This window comes from Electrophorus electricus, chromosome 18 (genome assembly GCF_041902795.1).
Source record: "Electrophorus electricus isolate QZ-2024a chromosome 18, ASM4190279v1, whole genome shotgun sequence".
Lineage (NCBI taxonomy): Eukaryota > Metazoa > Chordata > Actinopteri > Gymnotiformes > Gymnotidae > Electrophorus > Electrophorus electricus.
In genome coordinates, this window is record NC_137514.1 from 841,608 (window position 1) to 863,251 (window position 21,644).

At 39.5% G+C, this 21,644-nt stretch overlaps 2 protein-coding genes across 6 annotated transcripts; both read right to left on the reverse strand.

Moving 5' to 3' along the window:
* Positions 1–65: 65 nt before the first annotated feature.
* Positions 66–11,285, reverse strand: LOC113585192 (ADP-ribosylation factor-binding protein GGA2-like). 5 transcript variants are annotated; one of them, XM_027022558.3, is made up of 17 exons: positions 11,109–11,285; positions 9,144–9,228; positions 7,501–7,576; positions 7,264–7,362; positions 6,665–6,788; positions 5,773–5,873; positions 5,547–5,627; positions 4,175–4,297; positions 3,577–3,658; positions 3,298–3,414; positions 3,049–3,174; positions 2,584–2,645; positions 2,357–2,457; positions 2,144–2,274; positions 1,880–2,049; positions 1,068–1,178; positions 66–244 (listed from the first exon to the last, which is right to left on the reverse strand). In XM_027022558.3, the coding sequence occupies exons 1-17, from the start codon at positions 11,149–11,151 to the stop codon at positions 134–136; spliced, it is 1,743 nt and encodes a 580-aa protein (XP_026878359.2). In that variant the 5' UTR covers positions 11,152–11,285; the 3' UTR covers positions 66–133. The 5 variants fall into 5 exon arrangements, with proteins under 5 accessions (XP_026878359.2, XP_081556809.1, XP_081556808.1 ...); XM_081700683.1 differs by having other exon boundaries at positions 1,095–1,178; positions 2,357–2,645; XM_081700682.1 differs by having other exon boundaries at positions 2,357–2,645.
* A 142-nt stretch (positions 11,286–11,427) lies between these two features.
* ears2 (glutamyl-tRNA synthetase 2, mitochondrial) lies at positions 11,428–16,909 on the reverse strand. Its single transcript, XM_027022560.2, has 9 exons — positions 16,458–16,909; positions 14,190–14,345; positions 13,868–14,057; positions 13,077–13,549; positions 12,763–12,871; positions 12,160–12,313; positions 11,935–12,065; positions 11,687–11,822; positions 11,428–11,578 (listed from the first exon to the last, which is right to left on the reverse strand). The coding sequence occupies exons 1-9, from the start codon at positions 16,723–16,725 to the stop codon at positions 11,495–11,497; spliced, it is 1,701 nt and encodes a 566-aa protein (XP_026878361.2). The 5' UTR covers positions 16,726–16,909; the 3' UTR covers positions 11,428–11,494.
* Between the last annotated feature and the right edge of the window lie 4,735 nt (positions 16,910–21,644).

The window sequence follows — 21,644 nt, forward strand, 5'->3', positions numbered from 1 at the left end:
ACTCTCATATGTCTGCAGACTTGTGAACTGCACTAGCAATGTTTGAGACTAAAAGATGGCACTAGTTTGTAAACAATTTTTTTTTTAATTATTACATAAATGACCAAAATCTCTTCAGAAGTATATAAAAAGGTCAAGGGTTATTCCAGGAGTCCCACTCTGGGAAGTGGTCAATCTCTGCCTCCAGCTGAACACTGTGTTCTCCAAGCATCATGGACAGCCTGACTCTCACACGCACTGGCCTCTGGAACGATACATCCCAACACACACTGATGAGACACTGCTCTCTAGAACGACACATCCTAACACATACTGATGAGATACCGGTCTCTAGAATGACACATCCCAACACACACCGATGAGACATGTGGGTATTGTTCCAGAACACTCATTAATGTTTTTCTAAGTAAGGTGAGTTTTTTTTAGATGCCCAGCACCTGATCTTAATTTAGAAGTGATTAAAGAGGACATTCCTCAACTTACCTTTAACCCCTGCTCCCCTTTATTTATTAAGAGAAAGTTTAGGCAGAGTAGGTCACAGAAATGCCATAAAGGAATTATCCAATATTCTACCAGTGAATATTACATAATGACATTTACTTTAAAAAAAAGACATGCATACAACAATAACTTGCAGAAATTCTATGGAACATTAATTAATCTTGAATTCATATAGAACATAAACCATACAGATTCAAGTTTTATTCTGAAAATAAGCATTGAAAGAAATCCACAAGAAAGATCCACAACTTCCAGACTAGTCTTAATAATCTATGACTTCCAGACTAGTTGTCTTAAGGATCTATGACAAGGTTTAGTCTTTCTTAGGTTTAGAATTTCTCAGGACTAGGTGTTGTACAGGGTTTGGTTTGCACAGCAATAAATTTAAAAAGAATTATAAAAATAAGAAAAATAACAATGACCTCATTGGTGCTGATATTTATTGTATGACACCAGTAATGTTTATCATCTAACAAAACACAGCTGCATAGATAATAAAAGTGCTACACATCTGACAGGAAGCAGAGAAGCATGACCCCAGTGAGAGCCCAGGCCTGTTTTCCTACCTTAAGAGGGTTGGAGAGCAGCAGTACCTGAGAGATGGCAGCAGGGGGCAGTATGGGATTGTATGCGGGCAGATCGCTTCTTGTTGGAGGTTGCAGTTTGACCTGCATTGTCTGCAACATCAATGGATGGAGAGAGAGAAGGGCAGAGGATGTTAACCCTAACCATTAACCCTAGAGTAAAGAAGGACAGAGGGTATTAACCCTAATCCCTAAGCCTAGAATAAAAAAGGGCAGAGGATGTTAACTCTAACCATTAACCCTAGAGTAAAGGAGAAAGTCAAGGATGAGGCCTGTAAAATGAAGGACAATGTTTTACAGTGAGATTTATATTGTGATCATATGGAGGAGGATGCATTAACCCAAATAACCCAGGTTTATTTAGAACTGTGTAGCTGCATAACCTTACAGCTGCTGATAGAGACTGTAGGGCTTGAGATTGTAGGGTTATAGACTGTAGGGGTTGAGATTGTAGGACTTGAGGGGTTAGGATTATAGATTGTAGGGACAGAGATGTAGGGTTGAGAGGTTAAGGTTAGAGATCATAGGGTTTGAGATCATAGGGACTGAAGGGTTAGGGTTGCAGATTGTAGGAGATGAGACCATAGGGGCTGAGCGGTTAGGGTTATAGATCCTAGGTCTTGAGAAGTTAGAGATAGAGATCATAGGAATCATAGAGGTTGAGGGATGAGGGTTAGAGATCGTAATAATAAAGATTATAAGGGTTGAGGAGTTAACTATAACCCTAACCCTAGATTGTAGGCGTTGCAGGGTTGAGGCTGCACACATACTCAGCAATAATTAGGTGTTGTTACCTTTGGAACAGCAGTCAAGAACAGGAAGTCTGAAACAGGAAGTGCTGAGGTATTAACAGTAGAGATGATGATGACGGCAATATCAGGCCTAGAGGGCGGAGCTTCTTTGGTGAAGTGGAAAGACACCCGGATGCCATGATGATCGAACACTGTTATTGGCTTTAGGTGGCCTAAAGTAAATATACTGCATGTTTGTCACTGACAGAAATAAGGTTTTCACTAGGGTCAAGTTTCATTTTTCTGTATTGTTGAATTGTCACTCACTGGGCTTAATAGAATCCAAAGAAACAGTGATGTTCATAAGGGATGAAGGGGGATGTGGTTTATATTCTGATATGCCTGGCTGATTCATCTGATTCATGTCATCTAATTCTGATCTAAATGGGTTCACTTTCCTGAAAAGAAACATTACTGATCAGTTTGAAAATAAAGACACATGACAGAACAGAAAGACTTATTTTGCCAGTTATCACTCACTTGACTGGTAATACTGATGCACTGTGGTTATTGTAGGCTCCTTTTCCATTAGTTGTCTCTATAGAGCCAGACTCCTTCATAACTTTCATTTTATCCTCCAGCTGAAATTTAACACAGTCTCTGGCACGCAGAACCAGTATGTATATGCTGAGCCAATTTATAAGCACTGAGCTAATATACTCCTCAAACTGCCTAAGAGACATGTCATTTAACCAGAATGACAATACCTGAGTGAGTTCCTCAAGGTAAGATTTCACCCCGAGTGTCCTTGGGATGCAGGAGTCTGCAACTGAATAAAAAACAAAATGCTTAATGACACGCTGGTCCCACACTGAATCTTAACGAAGAGCTCCTCTACTCTCGCTATTACTGTTCCTCTACTCCTCCATTATTACTGTTCCTCTACTCCTCCGTTAATACAGTTCCTCTAATCTCTGGCCATGCAGGCAGTGATGTCCCTCTAAAGTTTGAAGACTTTCTGTGCATCCAGGGTTAGGGTTAGCTAGGGTCAGTGTTTGTTATGGTTACATCCTGCATGGCATCCAGTCATGTACCATCTGCTCAGAGGTGTTTGAAGCAGCTTCTCTCATGTTATGTTATGTCAGGACAGCCATAAAGATGGCATCACAGAAGCGGGGAGCTGAGTAAGGACTTTCTGAACGCAGCTAATATGAGACAGAGGAGGGCTTTACCATGGGGGCACACATCCTCCTCCAACAGCAGCAGAGAGCTGCTGTCTTCAATGCAGCCAGCAGTGGCGCTATCTCCCAGCACAGACAAGTCAATCAAGTGGTAGGTCTTGACTGGACTAGCTGGGTCTGTCGCGGGGAGACAGGCATTACAGACCAGATACTGACCAATCGTCTATATAAATATAAATGTCTATGATGCATTTTGACATTTTTGACAATGGAACTGTGTGTGTAGAATGTATACTGAACCCTGGCTGTTGTGACTCTGGGAAGGCACTGTCTGAGTCTCTGGCTCTTGCTTCTGTGTTTTTACTCTGTACAGGTTCATCACATCTGTTATCTTGTCATTCCCTCGCAGTATCTCAGCTACACACACACACACACACACACACACACACACACACACACACACACACACACACACACACACACACACATACACAGACACCATGGGATAAATAGGGTGTGATTTAGAGTGTTTGGATGGGTGTGGGTATTTTGTGTGTGAATGTTGAGTGTGAATGAGACCTAAAACTTTATCATCATCCACGGTTTCGCTGGCCAGTCTGAAGAGGATTGGTCTCAGCCTGTCACAGCGATCATAGACATCCTACACAGAAATACATTTAACCTATCAGAAAGCTCATAGACATCCTACAGAGAAACACAATTAACCTATCAGAAAGCTCATAGACATCCCACACAGAAACACATTTAACCTATCAGAAAGCTCAGACATCCTACACAGAAACACATTTAACCAATCACAGGTCATAGAGATCCCTAAGACAACATTCACCCTACATTATTTTAACATTCATACAATACTAACACCTTTACAATAATTCAATAACACATCAAACAAAAATGCACTCCAACAATATATATTGATATAGCACATAGTTATATAACAGAGAGGAAAGTATTTTTGACTCTCTCAACACATGAACATAACTTGAAAATATCACTATTTTCATCAACATCTGGCTGATTGACTGGTTAACTTTTTACCACCACACAGGGAATTTGTCATCTAAGTTTAAATACAGTAGAAAAAATGACACATTAATGAATAATTAGGAAACAAATATGTGCTACTTGGTAGGATAAACACACAGACACACACCTGCATGTCCTGAGTGTGTTGTGTGTACTGTTGGCTCAGGAGAGATTTAAGTTGTGATGTACAGTTCTCCACATCCTGAAGAGTGCCAACACGTCTGCCCTCCTTTTCTATCTTTTCCTGCTCCTGGAAAAGATGTGCGCACACATACACACACATGAAATGATGACTTGAGCAGTAAGAAGTTATTTATTGTGCAGAGTGTTGTGTTTGTGTAGATGTACACATCTTTATAGACCCCCAGGACTGTCTATGTTGCAGGAAGAGTATCTAAACCCTAATCTGGATATCTAACCCTAATCTTTAGTTTGGTTCTGATGGAGTATTAAATGTTCTAAAGGCCAATGGGATGGTTTTGTAGATATTCAGTGCAGTTTGATGGATGCGAGTCCATTTTAGTGCAGTGTTGGCTACATAAGTCTAGTTTAGTGCAGTGTTGGCTACATGAGTCTAGTTTAGTGCAGTGTTGGCTACATGAGTCTAGTTTAGTAGTGTTGGCTACGTGAGTCTAGTTTAGTGCAGTGTTGGCTACATGAGTCTAGTTTAGTAGTGTTGGCTAAGTGAGTCTAGTTTAGTGCAGTGTTGGCTACATGAGTCTAGTTTAGTAGTGTTGGCTAGGTGAGTCTAGTTTACTGCAGTGTTGGATAATCCACTTTAGTGCAGTGTTGGCTACGTGAGTCTACTTTAGTACAGTGTTGGCTAGGTGAGTCTAGTTTAGCAGTGTTGGCTAGGTGAGTCTAGTTTAGTGCAGTGTTGGATAGTCCACTTTAGTGCAGTGTTTGCAATGTGAGTACAGTTTAGTGCAGTGTTAGCTATGTGTGTCTAGTTTAGTGTAGTGTTCAATATGAGTCCACTTTAGTGCAAAGCTGGATACGTGAGTCCAGTTTAGTGCAGTATTGTAAGACCAACTGTCTAAAGGTAAATTATTCACCAATAAAGAGTAGAGTAATTGTAGTATCACCATTATAGCACATTGGATGGTGATATTACAGTGCCTTACACTTTGGAGATATGTGCTGTGGTCACCTCATGGACATGCCTAAAGAAGCAATAAGTCCTGCTCATATAAGCAATAAGTCATTTTTGGAGTCTTCATCTCCAGTCAGCTGAACTTTATTATTATTTTTTACATTTCTTTCATAATCACTTTCATCAATATTGTTTGCTAATTTTTGGTTGTAAAGATGACTTATTACTCCTTTTAACACTATACTGCTACTGAACCTAGCATTCATTATACATTATACAACCACAGGCACACACAAACACAGGAATGTGCACGCGCGCACACACACACACACACACACACACACACACACACACACACACACACACAGACACAGACACACACACTCACACTCACACTCACACTCACTTCTTTCAGTGTGCTCTTAATCAGTCTGTTAGCTGTTTGCAGGTCCTCTGGACGGGTACTCTTCAGCAGCTGTGACAACAACTACAACACAGACAACAAACCCAGTTACAGCTCCTTCCATTTTGGGCTTATTTTAAACTATTTAGAACAGATGGTACCTTTGAAATGCCCTTACTCTTGAAATACTCTTACTCTTGAAATAGTCTACACAGTGAGTTACTCTTACCTGTGATTTACCTTCATCATCAAACACCGACACCTCCTGCCTGGGACACAGAGGTTGCATCACCACGGTGTCTGGCAGTTTCGGGTCTTTTTTCACAATACCTTGAAAGATTTAAATGTGCTGAGTTTGGAGAGGTTGCATGCTGGTCTGAGGAACAGTTTGAAACATAAGGGTTTGTATTTTAATCTCAGCTTGCTGTGTGTGGAGTCTCACCCAATGTCTGTACATTAAACACCTACTGAAATCCTGCACCCTGGACTCACCATCAGTGCACGATAAAATGTAGTTTGTAGTACAGACGTCTATAATTTAGTACAGGCAGTGATGAAATTAAAGTGTATGGACAATGGCACATTTTTGTATGGTTAGTATACCTTATGACAGTTTACTGTGCAGTACAGACAGTGGTACACTGTTTAGCGTGCAGTACAGACAGTGGTACTGTGCAGCGTGCAGTACTGACAGTGGTACACTATTTAGCATGCAGTACAGACAGTGGTACCTTGTTTAGTGTGCCCTACAGACAGTGGTACACTGTTTAGCATGCATTACAGACAGTGGTACACTGTTTAGCATGCTGTATAGACAGTGGTACACTGTTTAGCGTGCAGTACAGACAGTGGTACACTGTTAAGCATGCAGTACATACAGTGGTACTGTTTAGTGTGCAGTACAGACAGTGGTACTGTTCAGCATACAGTACAGACAGTGGTACAGTTTAGCGTGCAGTAAAGACAGTGGTACACTCTTTACCGTGCATTACAGACAGTGGTACATTGTTTAGCGTGCAGTACAGACAGTGGTACTGTTTAGTGTGCAATAAGGACAGTACTACTGTTTAGCATGCAGTAGAGACAGTGGTACTGTTTACTGTGCAGTACAGACATCTGACCTTGTTTTTTTAACATGCGGTACGCCTCCTGCACCTTCGGCTCATCTTTCAGCCACAGAGTCCAGCCATACAGAACCTCTGTCACCCTCAACTTCACCAGGGCTGTGGTCCAGGTACCCAGGTACTGCATGATTGCATGCAGACACACATATAGTTGCTTAAATGCACCCAACATATTCACACACTAACATTTATATTCATAGTTTATGCTATTCTGAGCCCTTATTAATTACCTCAAAAATATTTTGCTGAGATCTGTGTTCTACCCTGACAGTTTTAATTATTTTATAACTATTGAGCTACGGCTAATCTTGTAAATTATTACTCTCTGAGCTAGGGCTAAGCCTGTATATTATTACGCTCAGAGCTAGGGCTAATCCTATATATTATTAGTATATTAATCTGATCTGAGCTAGGGCTAATCCTATATATTATTAGTAGATTATTATGTTCTGAGCTAAAACTAATCCTATATATTATTAGTAGATTATTACGTTCTGAGCTAAAACTAATCCTATATATTATTAGTAGATTATTACTCTCTGAGCTAGGGCTAAAACCTGTAGATTATTAGTAGATTATTACTTGTAGGTTTGTACCTTTGGTGACAGCACTTTGATGAGTTCATTCAGAAATCGGAATTTAGTAGCCTCACTATGAAAATGTTTCCCACAGTTATTCATGCATACCTCCAGCAACTGGGAAAAGAAAACACAGGACTTTATTACACTCACACACACCCACACACTAGTGAGAAAACAGGACTCCTCCTCCTCTTCCTCCTCCTCCTCCTCCTACTACTACTACACACATGTGCAAATTTTTATGGATCTTACAGTGAGTGCTTGTAGAGATTCTCTCTCCTGAGGCGACTGAATTTTGTGTGCCAACAGACGTGTAGCAACCTGGGGCCTAAAACACACATTAAAATAAAGGGGAAAAAAAACATTAACAGAACTAAGGAGCAAGAGCTTAAGCAGGGGTTTTCTGTGAAGATACAGCAGTACAGTAACCTAACCCTAACTCCTAACCCCAGTACAGTACAGTGTACTGACTTCAATTCCTGGTTCTAATGGGAACTTTTATTCCTGTATGGTTCTAATGGGTTACTGTAATTGGGATTGGTGCAATGTGAGGGTGAGGGTTAACAAGGGTTAATGAAGGGATTTGGAGGGTGAGGGTTAACCCTCTGAAGTCTTAAGGACATTTTCTACGTTTTCGCATATTTTCTTAAATTCATTTCAAAGGTTCTTATTTATAGCATGATACCCATATGTTTTATATCAAAATGTTCAGACCAATTTCTGCTCTCTTCATAATGATGTACCATTTGACCTAGAGCACTGCATAAAAAATAATATGGCCCTAAATCTAAAAATATGAGGTCAAATTTTAGAAGTTTCATGTGAAAACATACCTTTACTGATGTGAACTGTTTTGGTGTTTGGAATAGGGTTACCAAAGTATTTGGTTCACAGGAGCAGTAAAATATATGAATAAAGTAGTATAGAAAAATGTAATGAATCTCTAAAATTACAGTTTTACAATTGTCATATGCTCATAGAATATCAAAATATCAAGCTTCATGTGTGGAGGTGAGAACTGAGCATTACAAAAACTATAATCAAAATATGGCAAAAAACAGAAGACTCAACTTCACAGAACAGTATTGCATATGGTCTAAACATATCCATTCATCTGCACTAGACTAGCTTACTTTCACATTAAAAAAAAATTAACAAAGCAAACATTTACTAATGGTCAGTCAAGTTTCTCAAACAAAAGTCATGACTGTTGTATTACAAATCACTTACATCAATTTTGCACAGAAGCAGCACTCAGCTAGGTGGCTTGCAGCAGACATTGTGTCTACATATGACTAGTTAAAGTCCACTATTAAAATGATATCGTAAAATAACATTAATTTAGCCATCTATCTCTTTTGTATTCTTCATCATCAAAGGAATCAACCCCCTCAGGCTCTAAGGCTCCGTTATCTTTGTCACTACTTTCCAAAATCACTGCAACTTCAGCAGCTGTACACTTTTTGCACATTTTAGTTAGCTAGCCAGTTGTCAGTTGAACGATGGAGAAAATGTTTCCGATGTGAAGGGTAAATCCTTAGTGATTTCATGATTGTTTTATGGGTTAACTTCTCACAAAGACTTGAGTGACACATAAGCAAATCACATGGTGAGAGACAAATGACTTAAATTATACCTGACCTCTATATCTAACCTCTCATAGGCTCTTTATTCTTACCACTGTGTGTGTGTGTGTGTGTGTGTGTGCGTGCGTGTGCGCGTGTGTGTGTGCGCGTGCGTGTGTGTGTGTCTGTTTTTGTGTGTGTGTGTGTGCGTGCGCGCGCGCATGTGTGTGTGTGTGTTTTTATGTGTGTGTGTGTGTGTGCGCGCGCGCGTGTGTGTGTGTTTTTGTGTGTGTGTGTGTGTGTGTGTGTGTGCGCGTGCGTGTGTCTCACCCATCTGGTTGTGCATTAACCTGCTGGTAGAATCCCTGGATACAGTCCCATCTCTCTGATGTGTTCTCAGGGTCTGTCACCTTATCTAAGACATTAGAAAATCAAATAAGTTGATTTAGATTTTCTTTCTGCAAAAAAGACGGTACAAAACCTCTTGTCTATAATTTAATAAAAACACTTTCTTTTCAATAACAAAGTCAGACTACATTATTATCTATAGTTGCAAAAATTGATAGCCCATGTGGTCATGATTTTATTGAACAAATGTTTATATAACAATCTTGAAGGAAAAGAACTTGTAGGTTAACTGATGATGGATGTCTCATTCAGGTGCGCATCTGATCTGCCCCGCCATGTGAAAAAACACACATAAAACCAACAGAGGTTGCCTGTTATTCACAGTATTCTTTTCTAGTGAAATGTAATCTGAAAGGGGATTTTACCAGACCATTTAAAGGGATTTCTACACTAAACAGGTAGTTATTTTACAAATAGAAGAAATTCAGCACTGTTGCTACTCTACCTAGGAAGGGGTGTCCTATAAGGACCAGAGCTTCATAGAACCCTCACAGAAGTATATATAGTGACACAAAGACCAGTGCATACATTTACCTGACACTTTTATCCAAAGGAACTTACAGTTACAACTGAGCACAACTTGGGCAACTGACCTTGCCCACGGTTCCAACAATGGCAACTTGACAATGGTAGGGCTTGAACCAGCAACCATCCAATTACACCTCAAGTAACTTAACCACTGACCTACCATGGCACTGCTTCAGAGAATCCTCATGTGCGTGAGAGAGATTGCTATAGTCACACACAAGATCTGCAGGCATCTCTTGTAATTAATAATGCCCGTGTTCATGGGTCCATCAAGAGAAATTGAATAAGACTGGTGATGTGAGATTATCCTAAATGAAACCACTGCTGTGAATCTCAGGTTTGTTTAACCTACTTGGGTAGTTCTCAGTGTGCGTTTCCCAGTTATTTGTTTAGATATATCATCAAGTCATTAATTGATGCGTGCTGACCCATCTCAGATTTCTATAGGTGTCCCACAGCATCTCACTAACCCTAGCACTATTTGAGTGTGTCTAAGTTTGTGAGTAAAACGTTACTGTAAATGAAATCTATTAATTATGTAAAAACAACCAAAACATATTCACATGCATTACCTTTTACTTGTAATTGACCTCCACTGTTTAAGCCTTTAGTTCAGATTTAATTTTAAAATGCTAATAAATAAGGGTAGTTTTATTTAAGACTTAAATTTACTTTAATGACCATTCACGATAGAAATCCAGGTCCTCCCAAAGCATCCAGTGTGTAGCGATAATCTTACAATATTAAATGACTGTTTGTTTCATTGACGGAAGTGCAGTATCAGCGTGGATAGAAATCTCACACCTAAATACCATAAATGTAAATTAGAGATCTCACAGCTAAATTCCATAAATGTAAATGAGAAATCTCACACCTAAATGCCATAAATGTATATGAGAGATCTCACAGCTGAGTCGCGCGAACACTCAACACAGGAATTAAGCGTGCACGTGATAACGCGCGTGGTGCTTCCGCTTCAGTGCCTTTTCAAAGACTACATTTATATAATGACATATGATATATAAACAAACAACTGGGGAAAGCTAAAGACAGCTTTGACACTTAGCTTTGACTAGACTACATCAGGCAGAACACGGAGTGTTGAAACTTAAAGGTTAAGTCAATTTTGCTGACGCACAATCTTACTAACGATAAATAATTACGCAACACTCATCGTTACGTTTATTCTGCATCTTCGCGATTTGTTTACTTACAACGGTATACATTAACAACATGGACAAAACGAAACCAAGTTTGTCTAAACTACACCAAGTAGCGCTTCAAAATAGGTTTGTGTATACACAAAGGGTTAAAAATGTTTCGCGGGTTTGTTGTGTTTTAATCAAAACGTAAACGTACTCAACCAAGTCTCTAGCGTGTCGGCGCCCTCCTCGCTCGCCATGTCCGTTTCACGCAGAAGTGCTGCGGTTGCAGCAAGCGCCGAGAAGCGCAGAGCATGTGACCTGCTGATAGTCACGCTGAAAAACTGACTCCTACCCACCTTCCCATGTGTATTTCAGCTCGCCGCAACGAACGAGAAATGCAAGAAATTTCATTTTAAAAGATATTAGTCTAAAACACCTTTGCCCTTGTAATTTCCTCAAAATATTGAATGATGACATTTCTTTTCAGGGAACTGATGAAAGTAGTGTTTCCATACATCAAGAGGTAAACAACATTTACATAAAAGAGCTTTATTCTGCTGAAAACAAACGTGTCATAAGTTTGAAGAGAAACAGTCCGAGTTAATGTTTTAGAATTCTCTGCAGGCGAAAGCAGACTTCCTGCTCACCCAGAGAAATCATGACCTCACTTACACTTGGTCCCTGCTAGAGAGAGAGAGAGAGAGAGAGAGACTGTCAGCACTTCAACAGGAACACTCAGATAAACCCATATTTTATAGACTATGGAATATGACTGTTTGTGTGTGTGTGTACCTGTTCTCCAGTAAGTGCCAGGCGGAGGATCTTCATGACTGAACTGTATTTAGTTTTCTTCAGTTTTTTAGCAATAAGCTTCAGTTGAGCAGTCAGAAACTCGGCAGTGTACTGATTTCCACAGCCCTGTACCACCCTACACACATACACAAACTCAGTGGTGAACGCACACATACATTTGCTAATAAATCAATTAGCCAGGTTTTGCTGAATAGCCCCCTGAGGTGAGTTAGTGGATGTGGCCTCACTGTATGGTGAGAGCCGTGATATCCTGCACTTCTGAACTCATTTCCTCCAATTGTTGCCAGGATACAGAGGGGCGGAGCCACAGGTATGAGTACATTGGACTGACCAGCTCCTTCAATGAGGTGATGTGACCCTGTGTGCACACACACAAACAAACAAACAAAAAAGATTAACAGAGATGCAGGAAAGTGATGAGGTTTTAGTTGTTCCCAAGATGACTTGGTTACCTTCCTCAGGTGCAGCACCCTCTGGATGTAAGTAGGCTCCAAAACAATCGGATCTTGAATCAGACTTCCATAGGTTTGTGTGATGTGATTTTTTAACTCATCCACCAGGTGGCAGCAGAAACCTTCATCTTCAATCCTTCGCTGCAAGTGAATCCTATACACAGATAGTCTGTACCTTTAGTAAACTAATGGTTTATGAAAATTTCAACAATTTCTCTAGGAAAAACCCAAAACAATAAAACCACCCAAACAAAAGTAAAAGAAATCTGTTGAAAGGTATACACACAGAAGCAGTGTGGGTAGAAACCCTACAGATGTATTTACATTTCCATGTTCAGCACTGGGCAGAGGTTCATATCCAGGCTGAGTTAGTGTTCTAAATATGCATGTATTCATCAGTATATCAGTGCATGTGCTCTGAGAGAACTGACCCCCTTGGTGTTTCTAGCAGTATTGGAGGCTGATTGCCTACCGGAAAAAGGACCTTTGTTTATATTTACTCTGTGTTGGGTGGCAGGATAACCTCTGTATGTATCTGATTTGTGTTGGGGTGAAGTGATGACCTCTTGTAAGTGTGGGCTATGTATTCGTTGACCTGTTCACCTATTGAATTCGGGCAGTTTGTCCAAGTCAAGCAGCGCAGAGTGAGTCGTGATCTTCGACACGTTAAACTCCTCAATCAGATCATCCAGCCTTCGGCCCAGACGATTACCTTAAACACACAAATAACTGCCAGGCTTACAACAGTACATGGCTGACTTATTTAAACACAAACATATACAAACAGAAATATCTAAAAATAACTAGCATAATGATGATAATACACACTCACTAACTCACTTATCCAATGAATCCCTTGACTCATTCCCTGACCCACTTGCTCACTGACTCGCTCAGCTGCCGAGTTACTGACTCACTGTTGAATCCCGATCCACAGTGAGTAATTATGTCCAGAAGAGCTTCAGGCAGCAACCCCTGCTGTTTGAAGTGCTGGATGTAGATGTCTCCCTGTCTCTTAGACAGTTTGCTGCCATCGCGGTTCAGTAGGAGAGGCAGGTGGGCATAAGTGGGCGGAGTCTCATCCAGGGCACGGTACAGCTGCAGGTGTTTACAGGTGGATATGAGCCACTCCGAGCCACGCAGTACATGACTCACACGCATGTGTGTGTCGTCCACAACACTGGCCAGGTGGTAGGTGGGAAAACCGTCGGCCTTGATGATTACAGGGTCGCCCTCCACCTCTGCTACCTCGTGCCGTGTCCAGCCAAACACCATGTCCTCAAACGGCTCTGAGCTTGAAGACAGCCGGAAACGGATCACATGTGGAACGCCAGCAGCTAGTTTCTCCTGTACCTGGTTAGTTTTCAGCTGTCTGCACCTGTTATCATACCTGCAAAAGTAAGAGATACACCATATCCACTGGAGAGAGGGGGGGGGGGTAGCCACTGTTATCAGAGGAAGACAAAAAAAAGACACACTAGCTACCATACAGACATGTTCCACTCGTGTTAGAATGGCTAGAATAGGGACAGTCTAAAACTAGCTGGCAGCTCTATCATACTACTGCATAAAGCACATAAAAATGGTAAAGCAGTGTGACCAAGTGTGTTACTGTGGTTTTTGAGAGTGTGATTCTGGTTTTTGTGTGTGTGACTGTTAATGTGGTGTTTGTGTTACCATGGTGTTTGTGAATGGGCGAGTGTTTTACCGTGGTGTTTGTCCACTGCGCAGTGCATCCCTCTTCAGCAGCTCCAGTCTCTGACTGGTGCAGAAGCAGTGGTAGGCATGGCCTGACTCCAGCAAAGATGTAGCTGCAGCAGAGTACATGTGTAGCCGCTGGGACTGGACATATGGACCATACTGACCCCCGCTACACACACTCTCATCAGGAGGAATACCTACACACACACATAATGTATGGACCATACTGACCCCTGCTACACACACAGTGATGTTGAGGTGTTGTTAATATGATAGTGGTGGTGGTGATATTTTGATATTGCTAAAGTAACATATTTGATGTGTTGTACCAGCCCACTCCAGCATGTGTTGGATGTTCTGGGCCGCCCCAGGGATGAGGCGGGACTGGTCTGTATCTTCCAGTCGCAGGATAAACGTCCCGCCCTGCTGCTTAGCGAACAGGAAGTTATAAAGCGCTGTGCGTAGGCCACCCAGGTGCAGAAACCCTGACAACAAATGGAACACTGTGTGAGTGTGAATACTCACAGTTGAACACTGTCTATGTGAGAGTGTGAATATTCACTACAACTGTACAGTGTGTGTGTGAATATTCACAACTGAACATTGTGTGGGTCTGTGTGTGTGTGTAAGAGTGAATATTCACCACTGAACCCTGAGACAGAATGAATATTAACTACACCTGAAACAAAGTGTATGAATTAGTACTGCCTGTCACGTAGACCCAGTCTGTAGCATTTGGTGCTCTACAATTGGCAGATCTCACTGAAACGAAAGCGGTTCCGCTGAACCTTGAGGCTCAGTGAAGAACACGACCATCCTGTCCCGAGATTACACAATACACTGCTGAAAAACACAAGGTCCTCCCAGGTTTAGTGAACATACATTTGGCCTTTAAAGTATTAAAGCGCACAGCACACAGACTGATTCAGTCTTCCATACAGCACATGTTCTATTATTTATTAATGACCTAAGCCACTGACAGCAAAACACGCACTGGAACTCGTACTGATTTTAATGAAGTTCACATTTCAAAATAAAAGTGTTTTTACGTCTGAACATCGGCCCTCTAGAAAGAATACTGCACAAAAACAAACAAGCAAACAAACAAAAAACCCAAACACCCTACTCAAATAGACATGCATATATGTCTGAGTGTATCTTTATTCTGAGTGAATAAACTGGGGTCTCAAAATGTTAGTATTGTAGGTCAGCACCACAAAGTTGTTGTAAAATAATAATAACTACCTTATTTTGCCATTAACCACATAAACAGCATACAAACCTGTTTTCAAATTAATGTGAAAATGGGGGTTTAATGTGATTAATGTCATTAATAGAATACAAACCCCTGTTTTCACACAGTTGTCTTTTAAAATCTAGAGATAGTTGTGTTTTAAAAGCTAGAAATACAAACCCCTGTTTTCACATTATTCACATTAATAGCATACAAATCCCTGTTTTCAAACTTCCCTTATACTGTCTGTCTTCTTCCTAACGCTAGCCTTTAAAAGACAACTAACTCTAGCCTTTAAAGCACAACTATCTCTAGCCTTTAAAGCACAACTATCTCTAGCACTGTGCCAAGGCCACCCAGGTGCAGAAACCCTGATAACAAACAGAACACTGTGTGAGTGTGTGAATATTCAGTACAACTGAAAACTGTGAGATTTTGAATATTCATAATTGAACATCATGTGTATGTGAAAGAGCAAATATTCACAACTGAACACAGAGAGCAAATATTAACTACAACTGAACACTGTGTGAATAGTCACTAGAACTGAACACAGTGTGTGAGTGAATATTCACTACAACTGAGAACTGAGTGTGAATATTCATAACTGAACATCATGTGTGTGAGAGTGAATATTCACAACTGTACACTGTGAGTGTGAATATTCACAACTGAACACTGTGTGAGTGAATATTCACAGCTAACACAGAGAGACTGAATATTCACTACACCTGAAACAAAGTGTTTGTATGCATGTTTGTGTATGTGTGAATGCGAGACAACGTGTAAATATTCAATACAACTGAAACAGACTGTTTGTTTGCATGTTTGTGTATGTGTGTGTGAGAGACAGAGTGTAAATATTCAATACAACTGAAACAGATTGTTTGCATGTTTGTGTATGTTTATGTGCATCTGTGTGGGACTCTTACGAAGAAAAGGTAAAAGAATCAGCTGAAAGCAACACCAGAGATGGTGGCATTAGCCACAAAATATTTTGGGGGGTTCTTTATTTGAGATTCAGATATTTAATCCAAACAGTTTAATCGTATAAGCTCAGTATCAAACTAGGCACTTCATTCATACAAAAAGCTGAACTCAGGTGAGATGGAAATGCAAACAAATTCGTTAGCTAATCCGAACTGGATGGTTTTGTAAGACTGGGATAAAATGTTCAGATATGTGTGTGCTGAGAATGTAATGGCAGAGAGGAAACGCTTTGCATATCGCTCGACTCAATATGAAACGGGTAACTGGAGGATCCTCTACATCTCATCATTCTTAGTTAGCTAGCCATCTTAACCTAACTATGCTGTTATAACCCGTGTGAATGATGTGTTTACTGGAGGAGGCAGGCACTTACCTGTGGGACTCGGGGCGAATCTTACTCTCACTTCGCGCTTCTTGTCAGAGAGACCTGGAGCCGATAACTTGTAAGTACGAACATGTTTAGTACAGTTAAAGTAGACTGGGGAAGACACCGATTCAGAAACGTTACGACCAGAATTAATACTGCCTGTCACGTAGACCCCATCTGTAGCATTTGGTGCTCTGCAGTACAGTTGGCAGATCTCGCTGAAACGAAAGCGGTTCCGCTGAACCTTGAGGCTCAGTGAAGAACACATGACCATCCTGTCCCGAGATTACGCAATACACTGCTGTAAAACACAATCTCCTCCCGGGTTCAGTGAACATACATTTAGCCAGTAAAGTATTAAAGCGCACAGCACACAGACTGATTCAGTCTTCCATACAGCACATGTTCCATTATCTATTAATGACCTAAGCCGCTGACAGCAAAACACGTACCGGAACTCGTACTGATTTTAACGAAGTTCACATTTCAAAATAAAAGTGTTTTTACGTCTGAACATCGGCCCTCTAGAAAGAATACTGCACAAAAACAAACAAGCAAACAAACAAAAAACCCCAAACATCCTACTCAAATAGACATGCATATATGTCTGAGTGTATCTTTATTCTGAGTGAATAAACTGGGGTTTCAAAAATGGTAGTATTGTAAGTCAGCACCACAAAGTGGTTGTAAAATAACAACAACTACTTTATTTTGCCATTATTCGCATAAACAGCATACAAACCTGTTTTCACATGAACCACATAAACAGCATACAACTCCCTGTTTTCACATTAACCACATAAACAGCAAACAACTCCCTGTTTTCACATTAATCACATAAATAGCATACAACTCCCTGTTTTCACATTAACCACATAAACAGCATAAAGCTCCCTGTTTTAACATTATTCACATTAATTCACATTAACAACCCCCTGTTTTCAAACTCCCTTTATTGTTGCAGTCTTGCTGATACTGTCTGTCTTCTTCCTAACTCTAACCTTTAAAACACAACAAACTCTAGCCTTTAAAACACAACTAACTCTAGCCTATAAAACACAACTAACTCTAGCCTTTAAAACACAACTAACTCTAGCCTTTAAAACACAACTAACTCTAGCCTATAAAACACAACAAAAGTAACAGCTAAAATACAAGTTTAAAACAATCCATGGCTAATTCTAGCCTTTAACAACACAACTAAAGTAAATGTTAAATACACTAATCATGTTTAGTGTATTTTAAAATTTTAGGTGAACATTGACCAGACCAGGCAAGGCAGATTTATGTGTATAGCAAGTTTCATACACTGTGGCATTTCAAAGTGCTTCACATAGACAGAATTATTTAATAAAAATTTAATAATAAAACTTTTAACATCCTGAGATCTGTCACCTTGGGGGGATTTTCCCAAAAAAGGAGAAACAAAAACAATTTATTAAATGAAATAAATTATTTAAATAGATAGCAATTTAAATAATAATATATACTTTTTTAAATGAATTAAAAATGAATGAATGAATTCAAAATAAAAAAAAATTAAATATCTGAAAGGCAGAGGAGAACAGATGTTTTCAGTAACATTTCAGCTTCAGGAAATTTCAAGACAAAACTGCCTTGGAATTCAACATTTTGTTTCCCAGGATTCTCCCACTGTTATTTTCCCCTTCTCACTCCAAGGCTAGCACATGCCTCCTCTACATGTAGCTGGCCACTGCATCTTTTCAAGATGTCACCAGCACATCACTATTTGCTACTGATGTTCACACTTGGAGGAGAGCACCAATGTCCTGCTCCACCTACACCAGCAGGGAGACTGTATTTGGAGATGGGGTGGAGGGAGTGAAGAACCACCAGGGATCAAATGAGCAATCACCTGCAGCACGTGGCTGGCCGAACAACATGACTCGTGGGAGGTGAGCGTTCCGTGACAAGGGAATTGGTTCTTAAAACCTCAAAAGACTCACAACACAAAATTCATATTTAAATTTTCTGCATGCCATATATCAATCAAATTTTCTTTGCACTTCTGGGAGTTTTCCAGCACCTCAAATGTCACATCTCAAATGTCACACTGAAGACAAAAATCCTGTTATGTCAACAGCAATCCAGCAAAACTAGTTTGCCTACATTTATAACACATTGTTTGAATTTCACAATTATTTGTTAAGTGAACAGAATGTCCAAGACAGTTGAAGTACATTGAAATGTTTGTGAGGGTCAGGTGTATGAATAACAAAACACTAAATACATATAAAGGGGGGAGTGTGTACAATATAGTTTTATATATAAACAAGAGAATGCAAAAAAGTACAGAACATATAGGGGAAGAAGTGTGTGCTCTGTGTTGCTCTGGTTATGAGGAAGTAAATGCTTGACTGGTTTTTACACTTTCTACAAAGCTGCAGAACTCTTTCTGCAAAGATGCAGAACTCCAAAAAAATACAACACATGGAAAAAACAGATTGAGAAAGCACCAACATTATACATACATAATTGCTGTCACTTCACCTCTTTTTTGTCACTCAAGTTTGCTGACTGAAAGTAGTGGAGTGCTGATGTTCCCGGGTGCCCTCATGCCTATGTTTCCTTCTGGCTCTTTCCTTTTACAAGTATTGCCATAGCTAGATCTGCCGGAGTCCATCACTGCACATTATAGTTCCCAAATTTACACACCCTCCTACCTGGTCATACCTAATAATCTATTCTCTCTTTCTGTCAAGGTACACCTTCCCCTGATGTCATGATGTTAGTGAACCTCAACCCGTCTCAGCTGCCATGGCTACTCCCATCACCCCCTGATGCCCCCTGCTGTAGCCCACCACACCTCCATCCCAGCTAACTACTTCTCCATTGCCCTTGATGGATGTTCTCTGGTGGGATAGGTTTCAGACATGTGCACACCATCTGGACAAGACTAGGACCTATAGAACCCACTAGGGTTATTGTTAAACCACTAGAGTTAGGGTAACACCACTAGGGTTAACATTATAGTTAGTTGTTTCCCTAACCCTAGTTGTGTAATACTAACCCTATCTATAGTCCTAGTGGTGTTACCCTAACCCTAGTGGTGTAACACTAACCCTAACTGTAACCCTAGTGGTGTTACCCTAACCCTAGTGGTGTAACCTTAACCCTTAACTCTAGTGGTGTAACACTATCCCTAATGCTAACCCTAGTGGTGTTACCTTAACCACTAACCCTAACCCCTAGCCACCTGTATAAAGGGCTGCTGAAATTGAAGCTTCACAGTTCTCCCGTGTCCCACGCTCCAGCTGGTGTGATGTAAATAAATAAACATTAAAACATAAAAAATATATTATTACAGTGTGCCAGTACGATTTCTTTGCCTCTTTCTGGCACATTGAGCTTATGATTGGCCTGAATGTATTTACTACCTGATTCTTAAATTGCTTGCATTACTGGCATTTTATTTACTTTTGTTCTGGTATAATTAACTAAAACAAAGCTGCAGCTTGACAGCTTGTCATCTGGATACTGTCAGGACATCAGTGTAATGCCACACCTTATTCATCTGGCAAATTGCTACAAGTATTTCTGAGAAACCTGATTGTGTCTTTCTGATGTGTCATAGCTGGGTGGACTGCTTCAACTACATAGGCTATTAGCAGCTGTAAGATGGTCACACATTTATGGCTCTGAATGATGCCTTGAGGGCACATAAGGTTTCTAGTTAGTTATTCTGATAGATGAGCTGTACACTGTAAAAAAAAAAAAGACAGACTCCAACTTAAAATAATGAAGTTGTAAGGTCGATTTGTTACCCACAATTACAAATTTAAGTTGGTATAACAAGTCTTAAAAGGTTAGCTAAACTTAAATTAAAGTCACCTCAACTTGAATTTCTTTCAGATTGGTCATAAATCTCATAAATCTAATAATTTATAATTTACTCTCAAACCATTTCACTGCGAGTTATTCCGTGTATGAATATGTACGTGACAAATAAACCAAACTTGAACTTGAACTTGAATTTGGTAATCATAATCTAATATTTTAAGTTGGCAGAACTTGATATATCAAGTAAAGGTGACTCAAGTTTATGCTAGACTTGCCAATTAAAAAGTGCTTTGAAATTTGTAAACAAATTTTTTTTAGTTAGACTAACCAATTCAAAAGTGTTGTATAAGGCAAGAGCAATACACTACTATACTGAACTATTTAATCATAAAACTACTGAAATAAAGACATCAGTATATTTAAATATTTATTATCTGCATTATCAATTAAAGTCTTCACTTTCACAAATCAAACATGAATAAATATGTAGTTTTCACACAAAACAGATACAATTATTAGCTGTAAATTATAAACCATTAATGTGAAAAATTAATGAGCCTTGTAAGTGTTGCTGTAAAATATAGTTTAGCAAACCATACATAAATAAACAAATGTGAGACCTGCATAAATTTATCTACCTAGCTAATATTAACTAGATGATTAGCAAACAGCAAACCATAAAATGCAAGTGGCATAACGCAGAATTAGCTAGCTAACATTGGCAAATATTAGCTAGATGGTTTTTAGCAAAAGGCAAACTGTACAATGCAACAGTGACACTTGCAGAGTTGAATTAATGTTAATGTCATTAATGTTAATGTCATGATTATGGCTTGATCGCTAGCTAGCTAGTAGAAGGCAAACTAGCTAGTTAGCATTAGTACTAGCTGTACCATAATGTTTGAACTGTTAAATTAAGTCTGCTTAAATTCAACTTTCAAATATGGACTATATATATATATATATATATATATATATATATATATATATATATATATATATATATATATATATATATATATATAAACACATACATATTACAATGCATTTTAATACTAATGGACACTGCATTAATGACATGTTTGCATTGCCAGTTGTTGTTATGGCAGCAATGAAATTTGGAAACTCAAAGAAAAAAAAACTGATCAACACTCTTGGAACTTTAAAACCCCATGGAATGAATGTTATGATTTAAACATTTACTTTTTCATAAATAAACTGGTTATACCTTCTACCTCATAGAACCTCAGAAGCACTGAAGAAAGTGCTGATGAAAGACTTCTGTCTGAAAATTTAGTTTCTCTGGAAGCCCTGTGTACTTTTGAGTATGTATGTACTGTAGTTAAAGATTATTTAAATGTAGTAAAAATCATAATGTAATACACAGGATTT

What these genes read in the sequence shown, in the direction of transcription:
- ears2 (XM_027022560.2), bottom strand. Translation starts at nt 16,725, where the DNA reads ATGGTCATGTGTTCTTCACTGAGCCTCAAGGTTCAGCGGAACCGCTTT. An exon ending in ACACATGCTGGAGTGGGCTG is followed by an intron (nt 14,058 to 14,189) that starts GTACAACACATC and finishes GTGTGTGTGTAG; the next exon opens with GTATTCCTCCTGATGAGAGT. An exon ending in TGGCACTTACTGGAGAACAG is followed by an intron (nt 11,579 to 11,686) that starts GTACACACACAC and finishes CTCTCTCTCTAG; the next exon opens with CAGGGACCAAGTGTAAGTGA.
- LOC113585192 (XM_081700682.1), bottom strand. Translation starts at nt 11,151, where the DNA reads ATGGCGAGCGAGGAGGGCGCCGACACGCTAGAGACTTGGTTGA. An exon ending in TTTGGATTCTATTAAGCCCA is followed by an intron (nt 2,050 to 2,143) that starts GTGAGTGACAAT and finishes TATTTACTTTAG; the next exon opens with GCCACCTAAAGCCAATAACA. An exon ending in TGCTCTCCAACCCTCTTAAG is followed by an intron (nt 245 to 1,067) that starts GTAGGAAAACAG and finishes GTATCGTTCCAG; the next exon opens with AGGCCAGTGCGTGTGAGAGT.